The sequence below is a fragment of the Siniperca chuatsi genome, linkage group LG3 (genome assembly GCF_020085105.1).
Source record: "Siniperca chuatsi isolate FFG_IHB_CAS linkage group LG3, ASM2008510v1, whole genome shotgun sequence".
In the NCBI taxonomy this organism is placed as follows: domain Eukaryota; kingdom Metazoa; phylum Chordata; class Actinopteri; order Centrarchiformes; family Sinipercidae; genus Siniperca; species Siniperca chuatsi.
The window spans coordinates 20247206-20274293 of record NC_058044.1 but is presented as its reverse complement, the minus strand read 5'-3'; the positions used below and the strand labels follow the sequence as shown (position 1 = coordinate 20274293).

At 35.6% G+C, this 27088-nt stretch overlaps 1 protein-coding gene across 1 annotated transcript in view; it reads right to left on the bottom strand.

The window, feature by feature from the left end:
- Positions 1 to 27088, bottom strand: part of LOC122873582 (sphingosine kinase 1) — a 43357-nt gene that overhangs the window by 7017 nt on the left and 9252 nt on the right. The window contains exons 2-4 of the mRNA XM_044190491.1: positions 13434 to 13583; positions 1988 to 2082; positions 1063 to 1178 (exon numbers count right to left, since the gene is read on the bottom strand). Coding sequence (XP_044046426.1) covers positions 1063 to 1178; positions 1988 to 2082; positions 13434 to 13583 — 361 coding nt within the window. The remainder of the gene's footprint in view (positions 1 to 1062; positions 1179 to 1987; positions 2083 to 13433; positions 13584 to 27088) is intronic.

Below are 27088 nucleotides of genomic sequence, written 5' to 3'. Positions count from 1 at the left end.
AAGATACTGTGCACCATCGGTAATATATGCTCCACTGAAGTACACCAGACAGGGGATTATGGCCCATTATCGACAGTATGTCCTTGTCTGCAAAGCTTCAACTGCACATTCTGCACATAAGAATAAAAATGGACAGAAGTACTTTTATTGACAGCTGCGTTAGTTTCCTGTTTCTGGTCCGGTCTGTCTTGAAGCACAGGTAGCACATATTTGACCAATCACACCGCTTGGCTGAAACTACCCATTGCACAATCTGATTTAAACCAGGTTTATCTGCATTCAATATGCACATACTGTATGCACGTAAATGAAGCTCACAGCACTGCGCCTGGAATGATGTGGCCCAAAGCCACATGTGGAGCTCTAATACAGTAATATTGCTACAATGCAGCGATTTTTCAAAAACTACATCACTTTTAATGTTCTTATGTACAGTATAGGGCTGCAACTAACGATTATTCTCATTATTGATTTATTGCCAATTATTTTCTCGATTAATTGATTATTATCATTTGGTCTATAAAATGTCAGAAAATAGTGAAAAATCCCCTTTATTTCCCAGAGCTCAAGGTGATGTCTTCAAATGTCTTGTTTTACTTGAGCAACAGTCCAACACCCAAAGATATACAGATTTACTATCATGTATGACAAAAATAATCCTCAAATTTAGCGAATGTTTGCCATTTTTGCTTGAAAAATGACTTAAACCATTATTCGATTATCAAAATAGATGGCAAATAATATTCCATCGATCAACCAATCGATTAATCATTGAAGCTCTACCACAGTAAATCATTTGTCACTTCACCCAGCTAGACAAGTGATGTGTGTGTGCAGCCATGAGAGAAACAATATCATATCTACAGTAGTGGGCAGTTCGACCTTCATGGTAATGTAATGACGTACAAAATGACAGATAAATAAAAACTGTTAAAATGGAAGCTAAAGCTCAATGTGACCTGCAAACAATAGTACTGTACTATAACTATACTACAGTATCATAACTACACCCACACAGAGTGCTGAGCGCTGGTTTTATTTAGGATTCTGCATGTGGCTCACCCAGAGTAGTGATGGATGGATGCAGCCAAGGCGTTGCCTGATCCACCAGGAAGGATACCCAACGGGGTCCGGATGGCCTCCTCCCAGTCTGGTCTCTCCAGCAGACCATTTATCACCTGACCACAGAAAATATAACTTCGATTAGGTGGACAGATAGAAAGACGTATCAACTACTCAGTGTTTTCTAGCAGTAACTGAAGAAATGGACTCTCCGGTACAACAATCACGTAGCACAGAGGGCTGGGTGTCGAACCTCAGCACTTTTATGGTACCAACTGAAATGTGTCAGAGCTGGCCAAATTCTTAGTCGTGTTTACTTTAATTAATGATATTTACTGATTTAAATCATAATTTTGACAATTTGAGACTGAAGTTCTCGAACCGCTGCTTGTGTTAAACTTTTGCATACATTTTTCTACAAACCTATTTTTCCATTTAACAAAAGAAGCCAAACTTCTCAAAGTATTAAAACAACTATTAAATAAAGTATTTCTTTCTTAAGGTTTTTAGTAATGTAATATTTTCGCTTAATGTATATTTCACACTCAAACAGACACAAGTAATGTTATGCAACACCACAAAAAGACACTTAAGCGATTGCATAAAAAATACTATTCTTTATTTTCAATAATTAGGTAAATGGCAACTAGTTGACAAAATCAGCTACTACTGAGAAGTAAATCAGTAGTCATGAAATCCAAAATAGTACATATACAGTTATATACTGCACAGTTTAGTTATAGTGCAGCATATTTGAGAATTTCAGATGGACTCAACATCAAATTAAGCAGTGATGTCAAGAACAGCAACTACAAAGACAAACTAGTTAGTGTGTAATATTGGCTTTTAGTGTCCTACACTAATGTAAAGCCACACAGTGCGTGTGCTTGGATGTGAATATAGTGAAAATGTGCACGCTCTTTACCTCAAACAGAAGTCCATCTCCGGACATGATGACTAAAGCGTCCAACTGCGACAGATCGGCCTCCCTCACCAGTTCTCGGGCGTGGTTCTGCCGCTCTGCAAAACAAACACACACACACACACACACACACACACAAACACACATAAATATAAAGTGTGCACTCCTGCAGGTGTGTTTTTCCTGTACAAGAAATCTATAAAGTGGCATACTCCGATTTGTGCTGTCAGCTTCCTCCCTCCACACAGAGGTCAGGAGTCACGGTCAGCTCTAATGAAGGTGTGATAGACATTCGGTGTCTCGCTCAAGGACACTTCCGCAGGTGTTTGCTATCCTTGTAATCTTCCTTCCTTTTCCCCTTCAGTTGCCAAATTAAAAGTACCACCGTGGGAGGGAAAGCTGATATATGATCTTAACTGAAGTGTCTACCACGCTGCCAATTAGATCGGAAAAACTAAATTACCCAGAAGCACTTCATCAAATTAATCTAGGGCTGAATAATGGAGCCAGCTTCCTCTTAAGTAACTTTTTTGAGAGATTGTCTGTATCGCCATCAGTGTGCAGATGGACTACAAGACAGGACTAACTAAATATGGAACAAAAAGAAGGTTATAAAAAATACAGAAAACAGACCTGCCTGTTAACATTTCCTCAACAGCTGACCTTTACCCTAATGCTTCATTTTACGGCTCTGTAATTTCCTAGAAGTTTCCTGGAAAGAACTTTGTAATTTGTAACTAATTATAGAGAAAATAGAGACAGTCTTTAATTAGTACACTGTCAATTAATTAATTCCAATTACTTTCATAACCTAGAGAGTCTTCTAGTCAGTGGACAGCTGAACATGCAAATCTCTGTCTGTAGGCAAGCAAACAATTCAACATATATATGAGGAATAAAGTATCCAATAATAAAGGATTAATGAATGAATCTTTACTTGGGTTTAAGCTGAGCCATAAAAAACTATCTTCCCGTGAATCACGTAGCTTTTTCCAGGAACGTTCCTAGGAAATTACAGACTCGTAAAATAAAGTGATCTAATGTATAGAGAAAGATTGTGGTTGTTTTGTAGGCAACACTAAAATCTGTAACTGCTAACCATTGCATGTAGAGTGATAAACTTAGTGAGAGAACAACATATTTTTATTGTAACTTACAATAAATTATTTCTTTAACACGGATAGTTTCTGACATTACAATATTTCTATGAGGTTTTGGGAGATGCCCTGAAACCTCCTTGAGGATGTCTGAGGGATCCCAGACTACACTTTGTTTTCTACACTTTCTCTATTGACTGAGTTGTGGAGGCGGTGAGATTGAGCAAATCAGATATTGAGAGTTTATAATGATCTGGTACCTGCCAAGTTTATAAAGACTATTAAATAACTGATAAACCATCTAGAGTTTGGTTTTTACAAAGCGCTCTATCACCTTCCAACTGTATGTGAAGTTCAGTTGTGCTTGTACCACGTGAAAACTTTGTCGTCGGTTTTCTCTGGAAACAGTTCTGTTTTGTTATAGTCTGTTTTGTGTGTGTGTGGAGGTCTGCATCTCTGTCTCAGTCTCCCTGTCCTCTGTCTGAAGGTGAGAGGGCAGAAGGAGTGCTGTGAGGTGTGAAGCAAAGTCAGTCGAGTGCAGCCAACTGTCACAACTTTCACCTGCTGAGGCTCAGCAACACTGGATGCTTTTTCCTTCTGTCTCTCTACTCTGTCTTCTTCATTTCCTTTTAAAAACAGCCACTCTTCTAATCTATGTTGGAATATTGATATTATTTTGATCTATTTTACTTGACTTGCACAGCTGTGTGCATTTTTTGGAAAAAATGTATTGAAACAAACGCAGCAGTCATGGAGCATTTGATACAGACAGACATCATCTACAGAGCTGCTACCACAGCCTGTATGAGAATGAGTAAAGGGACCATAAAGTAATTGATTATTGGCTGTAACGCTGCTGGAAGTGGAATTTTTATTATAAGTCCTCTTAATAGTGGTTCATCTCAGCAAAGACAACAGTAAATGTACTTTGTTGTAAGGACAGCAGAAAACAGCTGACAGAGCTGTTTTTCATGCAGTATGTATGAATTTTATTTTTGCCCAATGGTAACCCCGTGCTCGAATCACAATCTATACATATACTGTAGCTGTATATGCACTAAAGTAAAAATTAAAAAACAGCAGGTCAAGAAAAATAAATGTGAAGTCAAGTATATGAGAATATGATACAACTTTTTTTGAATTTATATAAATCATTTTGAAACATTCTACATTTTAAAAGGCCCACAAATCATCACGTTTCAGACTTTTCAGGGGCCTGACAATAACTTGTCCTATTCTGTGCCTCTTCTGTGTAACGACCTTGTTCTTCCCTTTAATGCGGCCATTGTGTTAATGTCTTAACCCAACAGTAGAACAGCAGAGTTATCCCATCCAAACACACACACACACACACACACACACACACACACACTCCTCTAGAGAGGGATCTGATTTCTCAGCCTCTTTTCTTCCCTTAACTCTGCAGGATAAAGGAATCAATTCCTCCTTATCAGTCCAGTCACATCAATTTTCCTTATCTATGCAGAGGCTCAAAACTAAAAAGGATTGAAGGGCCCCAATCAGCAACAAACAGCAGTGTGGTGGGAGGAGAGCTGAGAGCAGTTTTAGTATGCAACTCCCCTTAGGTTGATAACGGCAAAACGACGAGATGAGGAAAACAAATATTAGGGATGAAGGGACGCAGACATAAGTCACACAGTGCTTATAAAACGTATAATGAGTTTTATGGTTGTTGCAGAGAAAAACATAGGAGAGGAGAGAGGAGTGCAGTAGTTTTGTCCAGCTGAGTTTCTCCCTGTGGGCAGAGGCAGTAGATTGTAACTAACTCATTACAGTCATGCAGATCACGGCTTCATGTCTGAATCTTGTATTGCTCATGTCTGACTAACATTCTAGATCTGAAGCAATTAGTTGAATAATTGATGAGTTGATCAACAGAAAATGAATTGGCGGCTTTGATAAGTGATTAATGGTTCAATGATTTAAGGTTTTTCACAATTCTCTGACTTTCATAGAGCAGACAATCGAAATTATAAAAAAATCAACGTAGAATTAATCTACGTTGATCAGATTGTTAGCTGCAGCCAACACTCTGAAAGTGCGCAGCATATGCTAGGTAGCCATCAATGTGTAGTTAAAAGCAAATATATCCCCAGCTTTGACTTGAAATGAAAGTAACTTTGGAGGATACTAACTTAATTTCACTACTGCTGAAGCCTCATTATCTTCAGCTGAACTTTAGAGTGCAGATTTCGTCCCCCATCTCTTAAATTGGACATTTAGTTTCTACCAACTCCTGAGGGAAATATCTGGCTATTTAGCTGCTAAAAGCTCCACTATGTTCACCAGCTAGTTGCGAACTGTGCCTGTCTGCTGTCTCTTGGTGCTGAGCAGGAAATGTACAGTGGGTTTTCAGAGCTTTTTCCACTGAAAACAGCTGCCTGCTGCGTCTGAAATAAGACGCAGATGAGAGCGGTGAGAGTGAACCAAAACAGTCAAGTTGTGGGCCGGAACAGCTAAACAATGAGCTGAAATTGCTAGAAAAGCTCTGTAAAGCTGAGGGGAACTGCAGATTCCGGTTTATAATTTTCACATTGTCAGATTTCAAATTCTTCCATCATAATGGTCTAAGTGCATGTAATGTAACAAGAAGCTCTCTCCTCATGCAGACCTTGTATCATCCCACTAAAGGCAGCTCCAGATGAATCTCCACCCTGCTGTCACACACATCCTGACAGCAGCTCTCTTCAAGCAGCGCAGTCTAATAGCTGCAGTACTCCACATCCACGAAAATGACAGCAGGTGATGACAGTTAAACAGCACCGCCTTTTGAATGTGTGTGTTGCTACAGCAGGAAACACTATAAACACTGTGACAGCTTACTCAGCTGTTGGGAGTTGCCTGAGGGCGTAGCCACACAGTTAAGCACACAAATTTGTACATCCACACATACACACACACACACGAGGGAGCACCTCAGGTGGTGCTTCCCAAAGCTTGGAGAATGACTTGTACATCAGGTGAACATCAGATGCCATTAAATAGACTTGGACTGGCTGTATTTGCATAGTCAAAATGTTTGGTTTATAACAAAACAAAGAGTCATATGTCTTTTTGCCACAGTGCGCACTAGCTGGCCAGTCAAACTTGTGTACGTGTTTCCACAGCCTCATTCACCACCCCACATCTCACAAAAGCAGTCTTAATATTGTAAAATACTGTAACAGTCTCTTCTTACATCTTACAGAATTCAGGCCATTCTGCATAATGCAACAATGGAGGCCAAAGGAGCCCACTGTCCTAACACATGTGACTACAGTTATATTTTTTCCCCAGTGTGAAGTTAGAGACAAAGTCACAGAATCATCACAGATCCAGAGAGGCTCGAATGGGTTGTGCCGATGGCTACAGGCGCTGATAGACACTTCCTGTTCTGACGCTGCCCTCAGCCAAGCCTGAACCGTGATCAGCAAACAAGAGTTTAAACATGGGAAGTCTTTTGCGGTCTGCCAGTGGAAAAAAGTACCTATATTGAGCGACAATCAAGATATAGTTCAACTTTAGAAAGTATATTTACACCAAGCAGCAATTATATGAAGTGGTGACAACCACATTAAACAAGTGAAATCCTGGAAACAATTTCTTTTGGTTCACAGAAAGATGGTGGGAAGACTTAAGTCCTACTTCACAAACACTGTCTGCAGTATAGGGATGGCTCTCAAAATCTATAAGTGATTTACTTTTCAAAAGCTACACTTCTTTTCCTTTCGGCTGTTCCCTTTCAGGGGTCGCCACAGCGAATCATGTGCCTCCATCTAACCCTGTCCTCTGCATCCTCTTCACTCACACCAATTAACTTCATGTCCTCTCTCACTACATCCATAAATCTCCTCTTTGGTCTTCCTCTAGACCTCCTGCCTGGCAGCTCCAACCTCAGCATCCTTCTACCAATATATTCACAGTCTCTCCTCTAAACATGTCCAAACCACCTCAATCTGGCCTCTCTGACTTTATCTCTGAAACATCTAACATGAGCTGTCCCTCTGATATACTCATTCCTGATCCTGTCCGTCCTCGTCACTCCCAAAGAGAACCTCAACATCTTAAGCTCTGCTAGCTCCAGCTCTGCCTCTTGTCTTTTCTTCAGTGCCACTGTCTCTAAGCTGTACAACATCGCTGGTCTCACCACCGTCTTGAACACCTTTCCTTTCATTCTTGCTGATACTCTTTTATCACACAACACACCTGACACTTTTCTCCACCCGTTCCAACCTGCTTGCACTTGCCCACAGTCTCCACTGCTCTGAACCGTTGACCCTAAGTACTTAAAGTCCTGCACCTTCTTCACCTCTGCTCCCTGTAACCTCACCGTTCCACCTGGGTCCGTCTCATTGACGCACATGTACTCTGTCTTACTGCGGCTAAGCTTCTTTCCTCTGTTTTCCAGAGCAGACCTCCATCTCTCTAGATTTTCCTCCACCTGCTCCCTGCTCTCACTACAAATCACAATGTCATCTACAAACATCATAGTCCATGGAGATTCCTGTCTAACCTCATCTGTCAGCCTGTCCATCACCAGAGCAAACAAGAAGGGGCTCAGAGCCGATCCTTGATGCAAACCCACCTCCACCTTGAACTCCTCTGTCACACCTACAGCACACCTCACCACGGTCTTACAGCTCTCATACATGTCCTGCACCACTCTAACATACTTCTCTGCCACTCCAGACTTCCTCATACAATACCACAGCTCCTCTCTCGGCACCCTGTCATACGCTTTCTCTAAATCTACGAAGACACAATGCAACCTATGACCTTCTCTGTACTTCTCCATCAGCATCCTCAAAGCAAATACTGCATCTGTTGTACTCTTTCTAGGCATGAAACCATATTGCTGCTCACAAATGCTCACCTCTGCCCTTAGCCTAGCTTCCACTACTGTTTCCCACAACTTCATTGTATGGCTCATCAGCTTTATTCCTCTGTAGTTGCCACAGCTCTGCACATCTCCCTTGTTCTTAAAAATTGGCACCAGTACACTTCTCCTCCATTCCTCGGGCATCCACTCACTCTCCAAGATCTTGTTAAACAAACTAGTCAGAAACTCTACTGCCACCTCTCCTGGACACTTCCATACCTCCACAGGTATGTCATCTGGACCAACTGCCTTTCCACTCTTCATCCTCTTCAACGTCCTCCTCACTTCACTCTTGCTAATCTTTGCTACTACCTGCTCCACACCAGTCAACTCTTCTACTCTTCAGAAACTCACTAACAAACACAACAAAACACTCTCTCTCTCTCTCTCTCTCTCTCTGCGTCGGACCCCCACAGCAGCGCAGTCATCCTTCATCTGTCCTCCACCCCTGGCAGTGCCCACAGCTGCCACACAGCTATAGTATCCAATAATGAGTCTATCTACTTTTCCTAGCAACTGCATTCAAAAGACTTCCAGCCATACGGCTCGTGCAGATCCCAATGATACACTAGATACAGAAGAACAGATAGATGTGATAAATAGAGTGCGTCCCATTTGTTTGCTACTGTCAACTGTCAAATCATAGCTTAGCAAATGGTTTACATGGGGTCCCAGTCAAAGAGATACTCAGCATTCAAAGACTTAAGAGGGTTGTTGCCTTTCTAAAATGAAAAATAAAAAAGTGAAAGCCTGAGGAATGGATTAAACGGTGTGTCTGTCTGCTCTAAAGTAAGCATGTCTGGCTAAATAGCTTATTGCCTACAGTAGTAACGTAGCGGTTCATCTCATCCTCAAAAATTGAAACATATTGTTTAAAAACACTTATAATAAAGCTTAAATGTAACATAACCTGTGTGTTGCTTGTTTAAATAACTCATTATGCACTTCAAGTGATGGAATACAACCAAGGAGATTTACTCACTAAACTAAAGTACAGTTTTGAGGTACTTGTACTTTACCTGTGTATTTTCATTTCATTCTACTTTATATGTCAGAGGGAGATATTGCATGATGATATAGTTACTTTGCATATTAAGATTTTACATAGAAAACATAGGATCAATTTATAAAATACGAAACATTTTTTTAATAGATTAAACTACCTAACAATATATTAAGAAGTTAAAATTTGCTCTACCTTAACCTGCTAGAACATTTAAATTCTGCTTACATGTTCATGTATCAGTAATAACTACCAGTAATATAATAATATACAATAACACTAAGGGACCATGAATGCAGGACTTTTACTTGTCATGGAGTATTTTTGTAGTATGGTATTGCTACTTTTACTCAAGTAAAGGATTTTAATACTTCTTCCACCACTGTGTATTTCATCGCGTTATGCATATTTTCTTATTATACTGTACTATTAACACCAAAATCTGCCAGCAACAGTTGTCTACTTTTGTCTGAAATCAAGGACCTATTGATTTGAAAATTACCATACATTTCTAGTGGTAAATCTGCCACTGTTATAAATGTAAATTGCACATGTGCAGCTAGAATGATAAGTTTGACAGACTTAGCAACAGTAACCAAGGAGCGGTGCTTAGCAAAGGATCAATTCAAATTCTGCTTGATGGACGGACAGACAGAGCAACTGATAAATGCCACTACATTGTCTTGAAAAAACAACTGGTTTGTAAGACTCCTTCGCTGCTGTTTAGGAAACAGTTTGTGTTTTTCTTTGGCATGCTTCATGCAGGTGATACAGCTTTAGGAGTTAATTTGGGTAAAGGGTCAATCTATAGCATCTAAAGGAGGACTACTCATTTCTGATGCACTTTTCCTGGGAGCCTCTTACTGTTTACTGCATTAGTCAGACAGGTGAATTTGTTTTAAATGCAATTAGTGTTATGTTTAGTGTCTGACAAGAAAAAACTGGTAACTGGACCCAAATGCAGACTAGGAGGCAGGGCCGGTGCAGATAAACGGTTTAATAATGTTCACAAGCTCACAGGGGTCGTCAAGCACACAGAGATCAGCAAGCCAGGTTGCAGTCCGAACAGGCAAATAATTCCAAGGAGGGAGAAGACAAAATATAAAATCCAGGAACACACCACAGACTAAATACACTCAGGCAAGGGAGACAAGGAGACACAGGTAGAACCAATAAGGGCAAGCAAACTAATCACAAGCAGGAAGTAAAACTACACAAGACACAAGAGGGAGACCTCTTACCAAAATAAAACAGGAAATAATAGAACACAAACCAAAAACCATGACAATTAGAGAGTGATTAGCAAAACTGTCTCTTATCTAAAACAAAGTATATTGATGCTGTAATTGAGACAGATGAAGAAGCTCCTGGCGAAAAGCAGCATGTGATCACATAAGGTAACCATTTAAACATGAGCAATCTGAACACTGGAGCTGTCACTGAAGGCAAAAGAGCTTGTGTCTCTACAGGTTTCCAGCAATTTAATCTCATTTTATGTTTGATCATTTCATCAGTTTTGCACAGTTAGACAGCAGCTACCTTCTCTCCATCTATCTCTTTGTTTTATCAGGTAAACGCTCTGGTAGGATGTTTCATTTATTGATTACTGAAGAAATGTTCAATTGTATTTTAAGTCTTGTACTAAATAATCACATGGTGCTCAGAACCAAGCTGTCTGTTGTGTTAAATGTTTGCTGCAGAGCCAAAACTTTTCGGTACCACTTTCTAATAAGGCTCCCTTTATAAAGAGTTTATAGTTGTAACTAATGGCTTCACTAATGGTTATTAAGTTATGCGTTACAAGTCAATTACAAGCCTTTCATAAGTACGCTTGGGTTGCCAAGTAGCTTTTGGAATCATCCCTTTGCAAGTATAAAGGGTCACAGTTTTCTCACCACTAATAACCATTAATTAACCATACTAGATGTTTATATGTTTTTAATAAATGGGTCAACACCACTGTTTTTCACAGAAGTGGTATAATGATCCATTGTATGCGTCTTCCTGATGAACTTAAGAGCTAAAAAGAAATTAGCAGCTAGAGGAGGATAAACACCAGCCGATTTTTTACAACCTGGCAACTTACAAGTTATCATTACTGATTTATAACTGATCTATAAATCATTAGTAAATGATTAATTAACCATCTTTAAAGTCATTAGTTACAACTTATAAACCCTTATTAGAAAAAGGTACCAACTTGCCAAAGGTTTTCTGAAATGTGTAGCTTCTATCACTTTGTTGTCACTGACTGACCAGGTAATGTGACCTCAAAATATACTGTATTTTCACTGAAGTAAGGAAGTTAGAGTGTTTATTGACTTTATCAAACACACAGATGTGACCTGACAAAGCCAATCAAACCTTCTCAACAACAGAGGAGAGAGAGCTTCTCCATACTTAAAAGGTCCAGTGTGTAACATTTAGGAGGAGCTATTGGCAGAAATGCAATATAATATTGATAAGTATGTTTTCATTAGTGTATAATCACCTGAAAATAAGAATTGTTGTGTTTTCATTACCTTGAATGAGCCGTTTATATCTACATAGGGAGCAGGTCCCCTTCCACGGAGGTCGCCATATTGCACCGCCATGTTTCTACAGTAGCCCAGAACAGACAAACCAAACACTGCTCTAAATTGGGCCATTTGCATTTTTCGTGAGTTTCGCGGCCACTGTAGGTTCTCTGGAAGGGGAGGGTGAGGCGAGCAGTATTCATATGGTTACAAACTGCATTTTTACCACTAGATGGCACTAAATCCTACATACTGGACCTTTAAGTGTTTTACCACACACATACAGAGGACGAAATAATGAAAAACATGAGAGATTTCAGCTACAACACAGCACACAAGTAGGATTGTTGAGGAATTATTAGACTGCATGTAAAAAACAATACTCTTCTGCTGAGGCATCATTCAGGGCTGGGGCCATTTGGCAGAGAAGTTTTATTTCAGAAGTCTGTCAGACATTGTCTCGCACTGTGTTATCTTTCAGTAGTCATGTTCTTTCATGCAGATGTAGATTTGGGGATTAAATCTATTCTTATGTATTCTCCGGGATTAACTTGTCAAAAAGTGCATATCGGAAATCACAATAAAGCTCAGTTTTTGTGTGTTTTCCAGTGAAATGATTTCTCATGTGTCTCTGTTTGCCTTCCTCTCTGTGGTTCTCTCTCTCTGCCTGCCCTCTTTTCTTTGTCTGTGCACCTCGCACTGTGATGAAAGACGTGTTTTTTGTGTGTTAACTCAGACTGCATTGATTTATGATTAAACTCAGGCAGAGGGTGCAACTCAGAAATAAAAAGACGAGGGAAAACCACCAAAATAATTTAAATGATCCAGCTGAGAGCATCTAACAGTCATGTTACAGTGTTTGTAATACTGCACTGTATGATCATTACCACGCAGTGCAGATTATGAACACATCAATATGGAGCCCTGCAAGATTATATCAAATTAAATCATGGCAAAAGGAGATTTTGTGCAAATGTGTGTTTATCATTGACGTGTCTTTGTCCATATGTGAATGTGACTGACTGTGTGTACATATATTTATTACATAACAGCTCTGCATGAATATAGGTCGGAGGCAGTTGATCAGCATAATGATGGTGACAGCATGAAAACACGAAGAGGATAGAGGAGGGGTCAGAGACAGAGAGAGAGACAAGCAGGGACATGGAGGGGAGGTCTTAATGTTTGCTGAGCTGTGTGTGTGTGTGTGTGTGTGTGTGTGTGTGTGTGTGTGTGTTTGATAGTGTGATTATCCACTGTGCTTTACTGTCATACTAGTTGGAGATGAATTTGTGAGCGCTGATTGTGCCTGAGGCTGCGTTATGTGTTTGTCAATGTTTTTAAAGATGATGTTGGGGTAAAAAGATAAAAATGTTAAGATAAAATTAGAGATTCGAGTTTTAAGAGATCTATAATGTGTGTGCTTTGTTTTGCATTTGAAAACATCTTTTTTTTGTCATTCAAGGTTTATTCATTTTGTCTTAAGCAACTAAATCAACTAAACCAGAAATACAAACTGCCCCAGAAGACTATGCCTACCTTGATTTTATTTATTTATTATGGCCAGTTTCTTTCGAGCCTGTGAAGCAGGTAGGGATTAAATATCTTGCTCAGGGACATTTGAGCATGTATGGACTCGTAAGGAATTGAACCCGGCCTCCTTGGATGGATTGACTAACCACTAGTTTATCCTGCAGCCCACACACTCCTAAGAGCATCAGATGGAAATTAAGTTTGTGGCTCTTTTGCCAAAAGCGGGTACAACAGAAAAACATTAGCAGAGAATATAAAATTACAGTTTTCAAATAAAAATAAGTGAATGTGAGGAGACTTAGAGCTTTTATACACAGTTTTGTATGGAGTTTTTGTTTTCAAAATGGTGTACAGCATTGTGTATATTGTCGTGCTGTACTGTATATCTCTGTGTGGTGCATATATTGTGCCTCCAACTCACCGGTGATAACCAGAGTGTGTGAGACTCCCGCCTCGTTGAGCATTCGTTGGATGTGGTTATTGTAGAGAGTGAGCGCCTGTCCATTCCCGCTCTGTGGGTTCACCAGCAGCATCACCCGGCATGGACGAGACAGCTCGCTCATTAACACCCCTACAGAGGAGAGAAAAGAAAAATTATGGCTGACTGCAACAAAATGAGAAAGGACAAATGGCTGATCGAATAAAGAACTTAGATGCAATCATACCGTAAAATTTTGGAATAGGTCAGTTTCAGGTTATACCACGTCATTATCATCAAGCATTGGAAACTTGACTAAAGTAAATTCTTGAAACAAGTTGATTCTAAAAAATTAAGACTTGCTACGGGTTTAAAATACTTGTTAATTTCTTTGAATAACAAAATAAATTGAAGGAGAAACAGAAGTCAAGGGGCAGTAGGATTTATTTTTTTGCATTTTGCCTTCAGTGTAGAGAGACAAGAAACATGGGCAGAGAGAGGGGGTATGACATGCAACAAAGCCCCTACAGTATATCATTCTATTTACTGTTGCAATAACAGTTGCAGTTTCAATTCATCTAATGTCTGTAGTACTGTATATATTTTGAAATTACTTTAGAAAAACTAACCCTGTGCATAGAATTGACAGGATACAAGCAAAAACAAAGGTCAGCGGTCAGTTACACACCATCCAGCACGCACACGTTCACAAAACTATGCATCTAAAGATGGACGAGTACAGAAGTAGCAGCCTCTTTGGTACATTTTGACCGGGATGGGTTGATGCACATTAGTCTTATCTGAGGGTCTGAAATATCTGAGGGTTACACAGATCTTACATTACGCAGATCCCAAATCTTTTCAAAACACTCTGAAGATTACGGCATCTCAGAGGCACAGCATGCGGCTAAAGAAGGGAGGAACTAGAAGAAGCTGGTTTTGGCACAGCGTCTGAGGAGGATGAATTATATACTGCAAGCATAAGGCTGTGCTTTGCCTAAATATTAGATTATTATTCGATATCTGAGACGAGGAAAACTAAATTGAAACGTAGATATGATGGAAGTCAGAGTATGATGATAAAACTGTGCTCATGTTGAGGGGGAGTAGTTCAGAGAGAGCAATGATAAGGAAGATAAGGGGATTGTATCTCAAACATTAGAGAAAATAACACCATGCAAAAGCTACACCAGAAAAATTCTCTACCTCCCTATAAATCTGGAGCAAACTACTCATCAATTTTCTCTCCTTTTCCCCATCTCCCTTAAAATGTTTAACGTCTCAGAGCGGAAATAAGTTAAATAAAAGTATAGAGAAGAAGACATTTCGCATCCTGCAGCTGTGTGATCATTTTACATGTAGGTACACAAAGTCCTCTCTGTTGTAGAAACGGCATGCTCCTGTTTTCTATGTCACGCCTTGTCAACACACACACGAAACAAACTATTTCAGCCTGAAGGGGCAAAAACCCTGCAGTGAGATTCCTCATAGAGAGTGATCTCACTTTGTATCGCAGTCTGCTGGATCTTTTTTAAAGATCAAAACATTGTGAGCGTGGAGGGAGGCGAACCAAACAAGTCTGAGAGCTGATAAATGAGTAACGTTGGGCGGAAACAACTGAAGTGCAGATGCTCCAGGGATAGGCACATCTAACTGGTTCAAATCCTAATTGGCAGAGTTCATTTTAATGGATCCTGCAATTCCTGTGAACTCACAGTGATCCAACTGGAATGCAGTGAAACAGGTCAGAAGAATGTTCACACGTTAACGCACCTTAACCTTTTTTTGTTCACCTGTCTCACTGGAGTTTGACCTGAGGTAAACTCACCAGTCTTTCAGGCTTTTTGTTCTCGGTTAGTCCTGAATGTAACTGAAAGGCTGCTATCACCTCAGTATACATACTTGTCAGTTTATTAGTTTATTATCTATCTAAAAACTAATGCAGTCTAATACAACAGTCGTGCAATAAATCCTGCCTTCGTGAAGGTTATAATGTTCAGTTTTTGTTGAAACAGTTGAAACAGAGAGGTGTTGATTCAACTCTATGATATTTTGGAGGATGTAGTTTGTGGCGCTGTTGAATGCTACTGCATTATACTGATTGTAAGTAAAATTAAAATACAGCAAGGATAGGAATCAGATATGTGTTATGTAAACTTTTTAACTGCAAAAAACAATTCCCATTTCTTGTATCGTTTAGACGGGTTTATAAAAGGCGAACCCACTTTCTCTGCAGGATGTATATTTCTATGGAGTCATCTCAAAATCATAACGGCTGGACTCCTGAGGGAAAGCCACACAAGTGCCCTCATTAATCAGCTGGCATGACAGCTGGCACTGACCTTGCTGTCTGTGTGCCCCAAAACTCACGCAGACCTTGTTGGTTAAATCCAACCCCATGCCACTTCCTCTGTGCCACCCCTCCCCTTCTCAAAACATTCCAGAGGGCACTATCTATCTACTCATCTCTGTCCGTCTACGCTCCGGGTTTCCTCCTCTATCATTAGCTCGTCTGCAGCGATGTCCTGGCACAGAGCCAAAGTATGACATACATCTAAAAAGGCTTGCTAAAATCAACAAAAACACAGAGAAAATATATTTAACAACAATCTATAAATAGACATTATCCTCCATGTTGGATCTCCATGTGGATTTTTAATGAAAACGGAGGTAATTATACTCCATTGAGGATTGGTGGTTTATGACAGCAGATAATGTCTCTGGTTTGTTTGTATAGAGATAGGTGTAGTTCTGATTGTCAAGTGATGATATAAGTTGCTACTGATGAACAATTTTGCCGTCACAACAGTCTGTTTCTGGTTAGTTACATTATCAGTTTGTTAACTGAACCAAAAATTATGACAAACAACGATGACAGAGCTTAGGCATAGGCATAATTACCTAAACAAAACATTTGTAGAAAAAAGTCAATTACTGTCGTGGATAAAGTGATAGTGGATGACACTACAGTAGATTAAGAAGCACCCTAACTGAATCACCATCCTCACAAACAGCAGCCGAGACGAGAAAAAGATGAAAAATAACTACAACAAACAAAAGCTCTGCCCTGCATCTCAACTACATTCACTTGATCTGTGATTACAGACGTCTCATCTGCGCCCTTCAAACCAAGAGCATGGGAACTGTCCCAGATCTTAATGGAATAATGACTACTGAGGTATTCGACGTAGGAAATGAAAGGGAAAAACCCAGGAGCCGAAAAAAAAAAACATTTTCCGGCAAGGTTTCTTATAGTAGCTATCTGGGTGCATCTAGAGTCTGGGGATAGACAGCTTTTTTAGCTTTGTCTGACAACTCTCCAGTACATTCAGCAGGATGTCAGCATCTATTAACCTGACAGAGATGAAGTTTCAACTATAAACTTCAAATGTAAATCCACCAATTTTCCTTGAGTGCGGAAAGTGTTTATTTGTTTGCATTTCTATTTCTTATAGATACAAAATGGCATATTTCCACAGCATTTCTATTTATTGATGTCCAGACATTTCACATGAAATGGGACGAGGGTAAAATGCAAACATTACTCAGCATGTTGCATCCTGAATAAATAAAATTATCCATGACCTTACACTGACTCACAGTGATGACCTGTGCGTACGTCAGTCAGTCAGTCATACTGGTGTCTCACCAACTTCCTTCAAATCAGCTTCCCATCAGCAGCAAAAAGTGCCAAGCTTTCATCGTCATGCTTAGCTGAGCCCACAACACTCAGCCGGCATAAATTTGCAACTCAGATGGGACTGGTCCCACTCTGTCCAGATTTGGTGTCATTGGGGATTTAAAGGCAGATGAGAGACACCAGGACACGTTTTGTGTTTGGAAGTGCATTTCATTTGTAGGAAAAGACTTATTCACTCAGACCATAATTACAAGCACCCAAGTCAGAAAAAACGTTCACTACACCCTCAAGAATTTCTGACAGCTACAATATCATTTAATTAATGAAATGAACTACAGAAGTGCCAACAAACTGCTGGCAACATGCCTGCAAAGTCAGCATCGCTGGCATTCACACCTAGCTAATCCAATATTAACACAATTAATTCAGCTAATTTACAACATACATTGTTTGTATCTGATTTCATGTGTTAAAGGTACCTTGTGGAGTTTTGGACCACTAGTAGGGATATGAATCAATGTTTTTGTGAAAGGGTCCCCGTTTTGTTTGTTCCCGTGCACATGAGGACGTGGGTGACACAATACATGTTCCTGCCAATGGTTTCACACTATTCCACTGATCTACAGGTGGAGGTAACATGCCAAGAAATGCAGCAATGTGCCAGCAAAGGTAGTGAGGAAGAAGAGCTACTGGAGCTACTAAAGCTACTAGACATGAAAGCAAACAATGCAGGATTAAAAAGGAAATGTATTCAACACGTTTGTTAGACCTCAAAAGATACACACAGTATACATACACAGTGTAAACAGAAACTTGTTTACACACCTTTAACAAACCGCTCCAAAGAACACAGCAAAGGTATCTAATCTAGACTATTTCAAGTGTGACTACAAGGCTTGCACAATCTTGGAATAATGCCTGAACACTCCTCAGTCTGAATAATGGGAGGTATTCTTGTTCCTCCCATTTTGTCGACATTGCTTGAAAGCAGCATTAGAAGGTGTCCTGCTTCATGTTAGCATAAATGTCGGCTAATAACAGTGAACACAACAGCTGAGCAGCGCACGGCTCACAAGCGCTCGGTAAAGTTTCCCCATCTGCTCTGTTTCCTCTGTTGCCATTTACAGATATGCACAAGGAAAACCCACTGCAGATGGATGTTTGACTCATATCAACACAGCAGCAGAAACTGTCCAGTATATATTACTACTGCCTTTTGTAAACTTGTTCTGTTGCTGATTCACTGCTGATTCAGTCTGACCAGTGTAAACCAACTAGGTTACTTATTGTTAAGTTGTCAAAAACCACATACGGTCACAAGTGCCACTTGTGTACACATGTACTCACTGGTATGCGCACCGTCTGTGGCACATGGTAGATATCGCTTGGCATCCTGTGGTTTCATACTCTTATCTTCCATCAATCTACACAGGACATTAGACTGAAAATAAAGGGGGGGGGGGAATCTTATTTCACTGTTTTTCAAAATGTTATCTCAGTATCAGTTGTAACTTTGTGATAAATGATTATTAAAAGTATATTTTTATTATTGTCATTCAAAAACAGACCTAGAGAATGATGACAGACCTCCATCCATCTGCCACCTACTGTACCCACCAACAGGTTTGTGTCCTACTGAAGACTGTTTACATTTCAGTGTGCTGCTCAGTGGTGATGCGGGCTCTAAGCCTTTACAAACACCCATTAGTAGGGAATCCAGTTTCCACATTAAAGGAATAAATGGATTAACATGCATTTAACCTGGTACTTACACCCTCCCTGGCCCCTGTAGGATGACAGATATGTGGCCTTGTCCCCAGCCAGCTGAGGGCAAAAGCCAGATACTCACATACGGTACTCTATATCTCATGTAGTCTGATGTATGTGGAAGAAAAGTATTATCACAAAAACAATGTTTAAAGTTGACAAATAATTTCCAAGTGTAACGAAAAATGCGCTAACATGCAAACTAAAACCATAAAGTCTGTTTACATATTGCACGACGCAGCTTCAACTGTTGGAAGATGATTTTATGTTGTATATTTTAACTCTGAGCATCTGAATCCAGCCAGCTGTGCTGAATTTCTGAAAACATCCTTTTTGCAGATATGAGTTTGTCATCTGATAGCAGAACTGTAGTTAACTACATACCAACTGTAACCTCATGATAGCAGTTTAGAGATGCAGCACAATGTCTGGGATGTATCCATCATGATTACAGGTTCAGTGCTTATAATCAAATGTCAAATCATTCATAGAAATGTTTTATTTGGAACTACCCAACAAAATATATAGTATGATAATTGATTTTTTTTTCCTGCATAATAACATTTTGTACCATTTAATTTGCAGGTTTATTCAATAACAATTGAGATATTTGGTTTGATTTTCTGTTTCTCATCTGATCATAAGGAAATGTTTTACTCCTGTGTTTTACAAACTTTACTTATCTGAAAATCCCATGCATCAGAAAACATTAAATCACCTGTCAAATCAATTTGAGAGTGATATTATTTTCCAATCTTGTATTTTGATGTTTGGTGGTGGGACTGCCCTTTTTGTTTGCAGCTGAATCAGAGGCTGCACCTTTAAAAGAAACCTTATCTTACCTCACTGGACCGAACTGCAGCAACATTTAGGTGCAGTGCGGTGATAGTGCTGTCTGTAAATCAAAGAGTGGAAGCTGCTCAAGCACACAGCAGATTTTTGGTGAGCCAGAACCACAAAGGGTGTGGAAGGAGGAGGAGGAGGTGGCCGTGGTTAGCTTACTGTAGATCTATATTAGGAAAGGCAGCGAGTTTATGACATTGAGGTTTTTATTAAAATCACCCTGCACTGTCTGTCAACCACTTGTCTAGAGTGTATGCCATGCATTATAATAATAATAAAGTAATGAAGAGATGCATATGTTGTGAGACAGAAATGTCGGGAAAGCAGAAAGAGGATGTAACCACAGTCTGTCTCTCTGAGGAACGATGTGCGTCCCATATGGGTATTTTAGGCTGCAGGGTCAGATTAGGGAGGGGAGGTTAGGTTGCTGCATGAAAACAAACTTTCCGAAAGTCAGACGGTTATATTGCCGCTAATATAATGTTTCGTTTAAATTTGATTTTAATGGGAACTGGAGCTTAAATTGTTAATTAACCTCAGCTCTAGTGCGTTTTAAATAAAAACATAAGACATGAGAGCAAAACATGAGATTACTGCTAAATGCATATAAAATGTGCTGTGTGCCAGCGTATGGAGGAAATGGACTTCCCACCATAAAAAAAACACAACCACATGTTCTTTTACCAGGCAAAGACAGAGGTGAACCAGCTGCTCTGTAAGCTGAATGGTCAATTAGTGGTTGTTGTTGCTGTCGGCGTATGACAGAATGACTTGATAGGCCATTTCTGAGAATAGCAAACTGGGTGAGCACCGAATGGTTTTTATGCTTCGGTGGTATGAATTACAGAAAGTCATCTTCCAGATTGAGATGTAGATATTCTGCAACAACAACAGCGACAATGTTTGATGGGGTTTAAGCTGCTGGGTTAATTTTGCCAGATTTCACTCCATCATTTAGCTTTGCTAATAGTAAGAGAGAGAGGGCAAGACGCTGTCATTACAGACACGGAGCTGCTGTGAGCCCCCAGAGCCGGAGAAATCTCCAGGGAGGCTGAATCAGAGGCCTCAATAGCAAGTCAAGCTCTATCGCAGCGTATATCCAATGAGGAGGAGTCCTCAGGGATAGGACTGCTGCTACCACTGCTGTCTGACTACACACACACAAACGCACACAAATATCCCAGAGAAAAACGCATATGCGACTGTGCTGATATACTTTTTGTAACCTGATCATAAATGTTTTTTGCCTACCTATTATGAATGAAAAAGGTGGTTTCTGTTGTAAGAGAGTTGTAAGAGTAAATCCATCGCAAGCTTTATCAGCTCCACACATTTAAAAAGAGGGTGAATAAACACTAAGATCCTCTTTTCAGTTATGTCATTGTCACCTTCACACACCCACAAAGACATACTATATGCGAAAATATATAGTAATAGTGAATATGTTCACATAATGACATGAGAAATCAGCTTACACTAAGTGAGAATTTTCATTACAATGGCTAAAACAGAATTTACTACTAAAGTGGTTTACACTGACTTAAAAATCAGTAACTTGTGACTGCACTACAGAAGCTGAGAGCAGCTTCTGAGAACCCAATGTTAGGGTTGTGTAAATAATAGGGCTGCAACAAATGATTACTTTCATAATCAATTAAACTGTTGATTATTTTCTTGATTAAATCAATGAAAAATGTCTATTGCAATTTGAAAGTGACCAAGAGGAGACCAAGATATAAGATACCCTCTTCAAATGTTTTGTTTTGTCTGACCAACAGTCCAAAATACAAAGATATTAAGTTTACCACAATGTTAAAAAAAAGGAAAAGTAGCAAATTCTCACTTTTGAGAAGCTGGAACCATCACAGTTTTAGCATCTTTGCATGAAAAACAAAAATGCAACAAATATTTGCTTATTTAAAAAGTTGCCGATTAATTTTCTCAACTAATCGATGCATCAACTAATTGTTGCAGCTCTTGTAAATAATGGAAAATGAAACCAAGTAAGAAGGTACAAAACATAAGTAGTATAAAGGTGATGTACACAGAAAAAATTTCTAAATCTTGAATTTCTCAAAAGTCACCCTTTGCCTTTAAAGCATCATGACAACCACTCAGCATTCAGTAAACAATTATTGAAACTGTTAACAATAACCCAACATGTCTTCCCACTTCTTCTGCAGCAAATTCTAGAGACGTACAGCAGGACAGTGTGTTTTGACAAGTTTGTCCCATACATGTTCTGTGGGCCTGTGGTGTTGAGACTGGGCAGGCCAGTTCATTAGTTTCAGTGTCCTTTACTTCCCTCACATTTCAAAATGTTTGTGTGTTTCAGATTACTTTCTTGTTGAAGAGCGGTGGGCTGCCCAAATAACTGTAATTTCAATGGAAATACATTATGAAAGATATCCTACTCTTACACCTCCAAAGCAACTTCACATCATGACACTGCCTTCTCCTTTTCAACCTTTTCGATTTCCAGTTTGTTTATTTTGTAGCCCAGGAAAATTTGATCTTAAAATATCTTAAATCACAGTGCAGGCATGCTAAACGGGATGTAAAATTTCTAAAATGAGAAAAACTAAAATCATTTAGGTTTCAGACTCCCTTTTTACACTAAACAGGCATCACACAATCACATAATTTAACCTAACCCTCTTTTTTTGCTTGCATGTATGAAATTGTGTGTAATAGAACATACAAACCATTGTCCCAGCTTCAAGTCTGTGTCGGCCAGAGGTAATGTTTTAGTAATAGCACTGACTGGCTGAGAGAGGCCTGGATTTTGCTGCTAAAAGGAGCAACGCCGGTCCCCGTGAGAATGTCGAATATGGTGCTTCTTTTCTGATTTTCCATCACTGCCGTTTCCATGGTTTCACACTTTTACTAAATGCCTTATTCAGATATAATGCATTAGCACAAGTCGTGATCCCTGTGATGATCAAGTTCCTCTTATTGGTATTTCTTCCTGAAGTGTCTAACCTAATCTCAACAGGGACCTGAACATTCAAATTCATAGTTTTATTAATGCTCATCATACTGCTGCTGAATTCATTAACCTATTAGACAGCCTAGAATTTACTCAGCATGTCACTGCGGCTACACATCAGCATGGTAATATACTTCCTCTAGTAATATCACGAGGGCTACACATTGAAAATGTTACTGTGTTTGACTCAGATCAAGTTCCTTAGAAAATAAAAAAGGTTGGACAACAGTGCCAGTCAGCCTGTATCTGCTAGGTGACAGTGTTTTGTGACTGACCAGATATATTCTTGGTAACTCCAATGAGTTGGTAATGTATTGTAATTAGGGCTGCACAACTAATCTAAATATTATCGAAATAGCAATATGGCCAAGTGCAATATCCAAATTGCAGAAGCTGCATTTTTTTGATAAAAGGTCAAATGTGTGACAAAACAGCATAATAATGAAGTACTGTAGCACTGCAGAGATGCCCTGGACTACAAATCTTGTTCTGCAGATGTAAGAAAACACGTTTGTTTGGCACAGACCCCAACAAATGTCACATCATCATGATTTTAATAGTTTTTTCAGCAAAAATGAAAATTGTGAAGCAAAAATTATCATTCCCACTAATCGTGAATCATATCGCAATCGTACTGTCAAAATAATCGCAATATGATTTTTTTACCATATCGTGCAACCCTAGTTGTAATTTATTGTCATTGTGGCAGCCGAGTGCTCAAGCCAGATGACAACCCAGAGTGACTGATTTAATCAATACTAGTAACCTCCCTGCCTGCTGCCATCACCAGACTCATGATGATGATAATGCTGTCCACAGCTGAACTGACTCAATTTATGGAAAACATGGGATCAATACTATTTAGGAAATACTTGGCAATGCATCTGAAATGTCAGTTGTAATTGTCAGAGCAGGGATGAAATTCATGGGGGACTTCAGCCAGCGCCCTGATACGCAAAGAACTAGTGCCAACAAAGACTGATGCGTGTCACCTCATGTCACCTCACATCTTCTGTTAAAAGTGGCACTTGAGCACAACACAAAGACTAGAGCCAACAGCTACCTGACCACGACGTATAGTATAGTCTGCACTTCTTCTCCCTGAGAGTAAATAATTTGTTTATAATCCAGTAGGCCAAAATCCTTATAGAAAGACAAAGAAAACTAACTAGTAAACCACATTCACTCTGATCAATCAGACGGCTCAGAATTGAGAATAATTTTGCTAAAAAATTACTACAGGACTGTAACATTTTCCCTTGCTTTACCACTGGCCTTATCAGCCTGTGGTCTGTGACCTGTCAGACAGCTCTCTCACCAACTGCCTCAAACACCAAAAAGTACACAAAGTTCAAAATAACTGGCCAAAGGCGGCCCAGCGGTGCCCCAGGGCCAACTGACGGCTTGTTGTGTCACAATCTTAATAGATGCTTGAATAAATTATCATTATCATGCAAAATAGTATTGATGCCATAACATGAAACTGGAGTCAGTCCCTCTGCAATGTTACCTATTAGAGCACAGAAGCAACGCTGGGCAACCTGAGCATTTGCAAACAACGGTTTGTAAAATACTGATGGAAAAATGAAACGAAGACAGTTGGCCTCTTGGATAACAATTCTTTATAGTTTAACACTAATGCAAGAATATATATATACATATATATATATACATACATATATACACATATATATATATACATACATATATACACATATATATACATACATACACATACATATATACATACATACATACATATACATATATATATATATATATATATATATATATATATATATATATATATATATATATATATACATATATATATATATATATATATATATATATATATATATATATATATATATATATATATATATATATATATATATATATATATATATATATATATATATATATATATATATATATATATATATATATATATATATATATATATATATATATATACATATATATATATATATATACATATATATATATATATATACATATATATACATATATATATATATATATATACATATATATACATATATATACATATATATACATATATATACACATATATATATATATATATATATATATATATATATATATATATATATATATATACATATATATATATATATATATATATATATATATATATATATATATATACATATATATATATATATATATATACATATATATATATATATATATATATATATATATATATATATATATATATATATATATATATATATATATATATATATATATATATATATATATATATATATATATATATATATATATATATATATATATATATATATATATATATATATATATATATATATATATATATATATATATATATATATATATATATATATATATATATATATATATATATATATATATATATATATATATATATATATATATATATATATATATATATATATATATATATATATATATATATATATATATATATATATATATATATATATATATATATATATATATATATATATATATATATATATATATATATATATATATATATATATATATATATATATATATATATATATATATATATATATATATATATATATATATATATATATATATATATATATATATATATATATATATATATATATATATATATATATATATATATATATATATATATATATATATATATATATATATATATATATATATATATATATATATATATATATATATATATATATATATATATATATATATATATATATATATATATATATATATATATATATATATATATATATATATATATATATATATATATATATATATATATATATATATATATATATATATATATATATATATATATACATATATATATATATATATATATATATATATATATATATATATATATATATATATATATATATATATATATATATATATATATATATATATATATATATATATATATATATATATATATATATATATATATATATATATATATATATATATATATATATATATATATATATATATATATATATATATATATATATATATATATATATATATATATATATATATATATATATATATATATATATATATATATATATATATATATATATATATATATATATATATATATATATATATATATATATATATATATATATATATATATATATATATATATATATATATATATATATATATATATATATATATATATATATATATATATATATATATATATATATATATATATATATATATATATATATATATATATATATATATATATATATATATATATATATATATATATATATATATATATATATATATATATATATATATATATATATATATATATATATATATATATATATATATATATATATATATATATATATATATATATATATATATATATATATATATATATATATATATATATATATATATATATATATATATATATATATATATATATATATATATATATATATATATATATATATATATATATATATATATATATATATATATATATATATATATATATATATATATATATATATATATATATATATATATATATATATATATATATATATATATATATATATATATATATATATATATATATATATATATATATATATATATATATATATATATATATATATATATATATATATATATATATATATATATATATATATATATATATATATATATATATATATATATATATATATATATATATATATATATATATATATATATATATATATATATATATATATATATATATATATATATATATATATATATATATATATATATATATATATATATATATATATATATATATATATATATATATATATATATATATATATATATATATATATATATATATATATATATATATATATATATATATATATATATATATATATATATATATATATATATATATATATATATATATATATATATATATATATATATATATATATATATATATATATATATATATATATATATATATATATATATATATATATATATATATATATATATATATATATATATATATATATATATATATATATATATATATATATATATATATATATATATATATATATATATATATATATATATATATATATATATATATATATATATATATATATATATATATATATATATATATATATATATATATATATATATATATATATATATATATATATATATATATATATATATATATATATATATATATATATATATATATATATATATATATATATATATATATATATATATATATATATATATATATATATA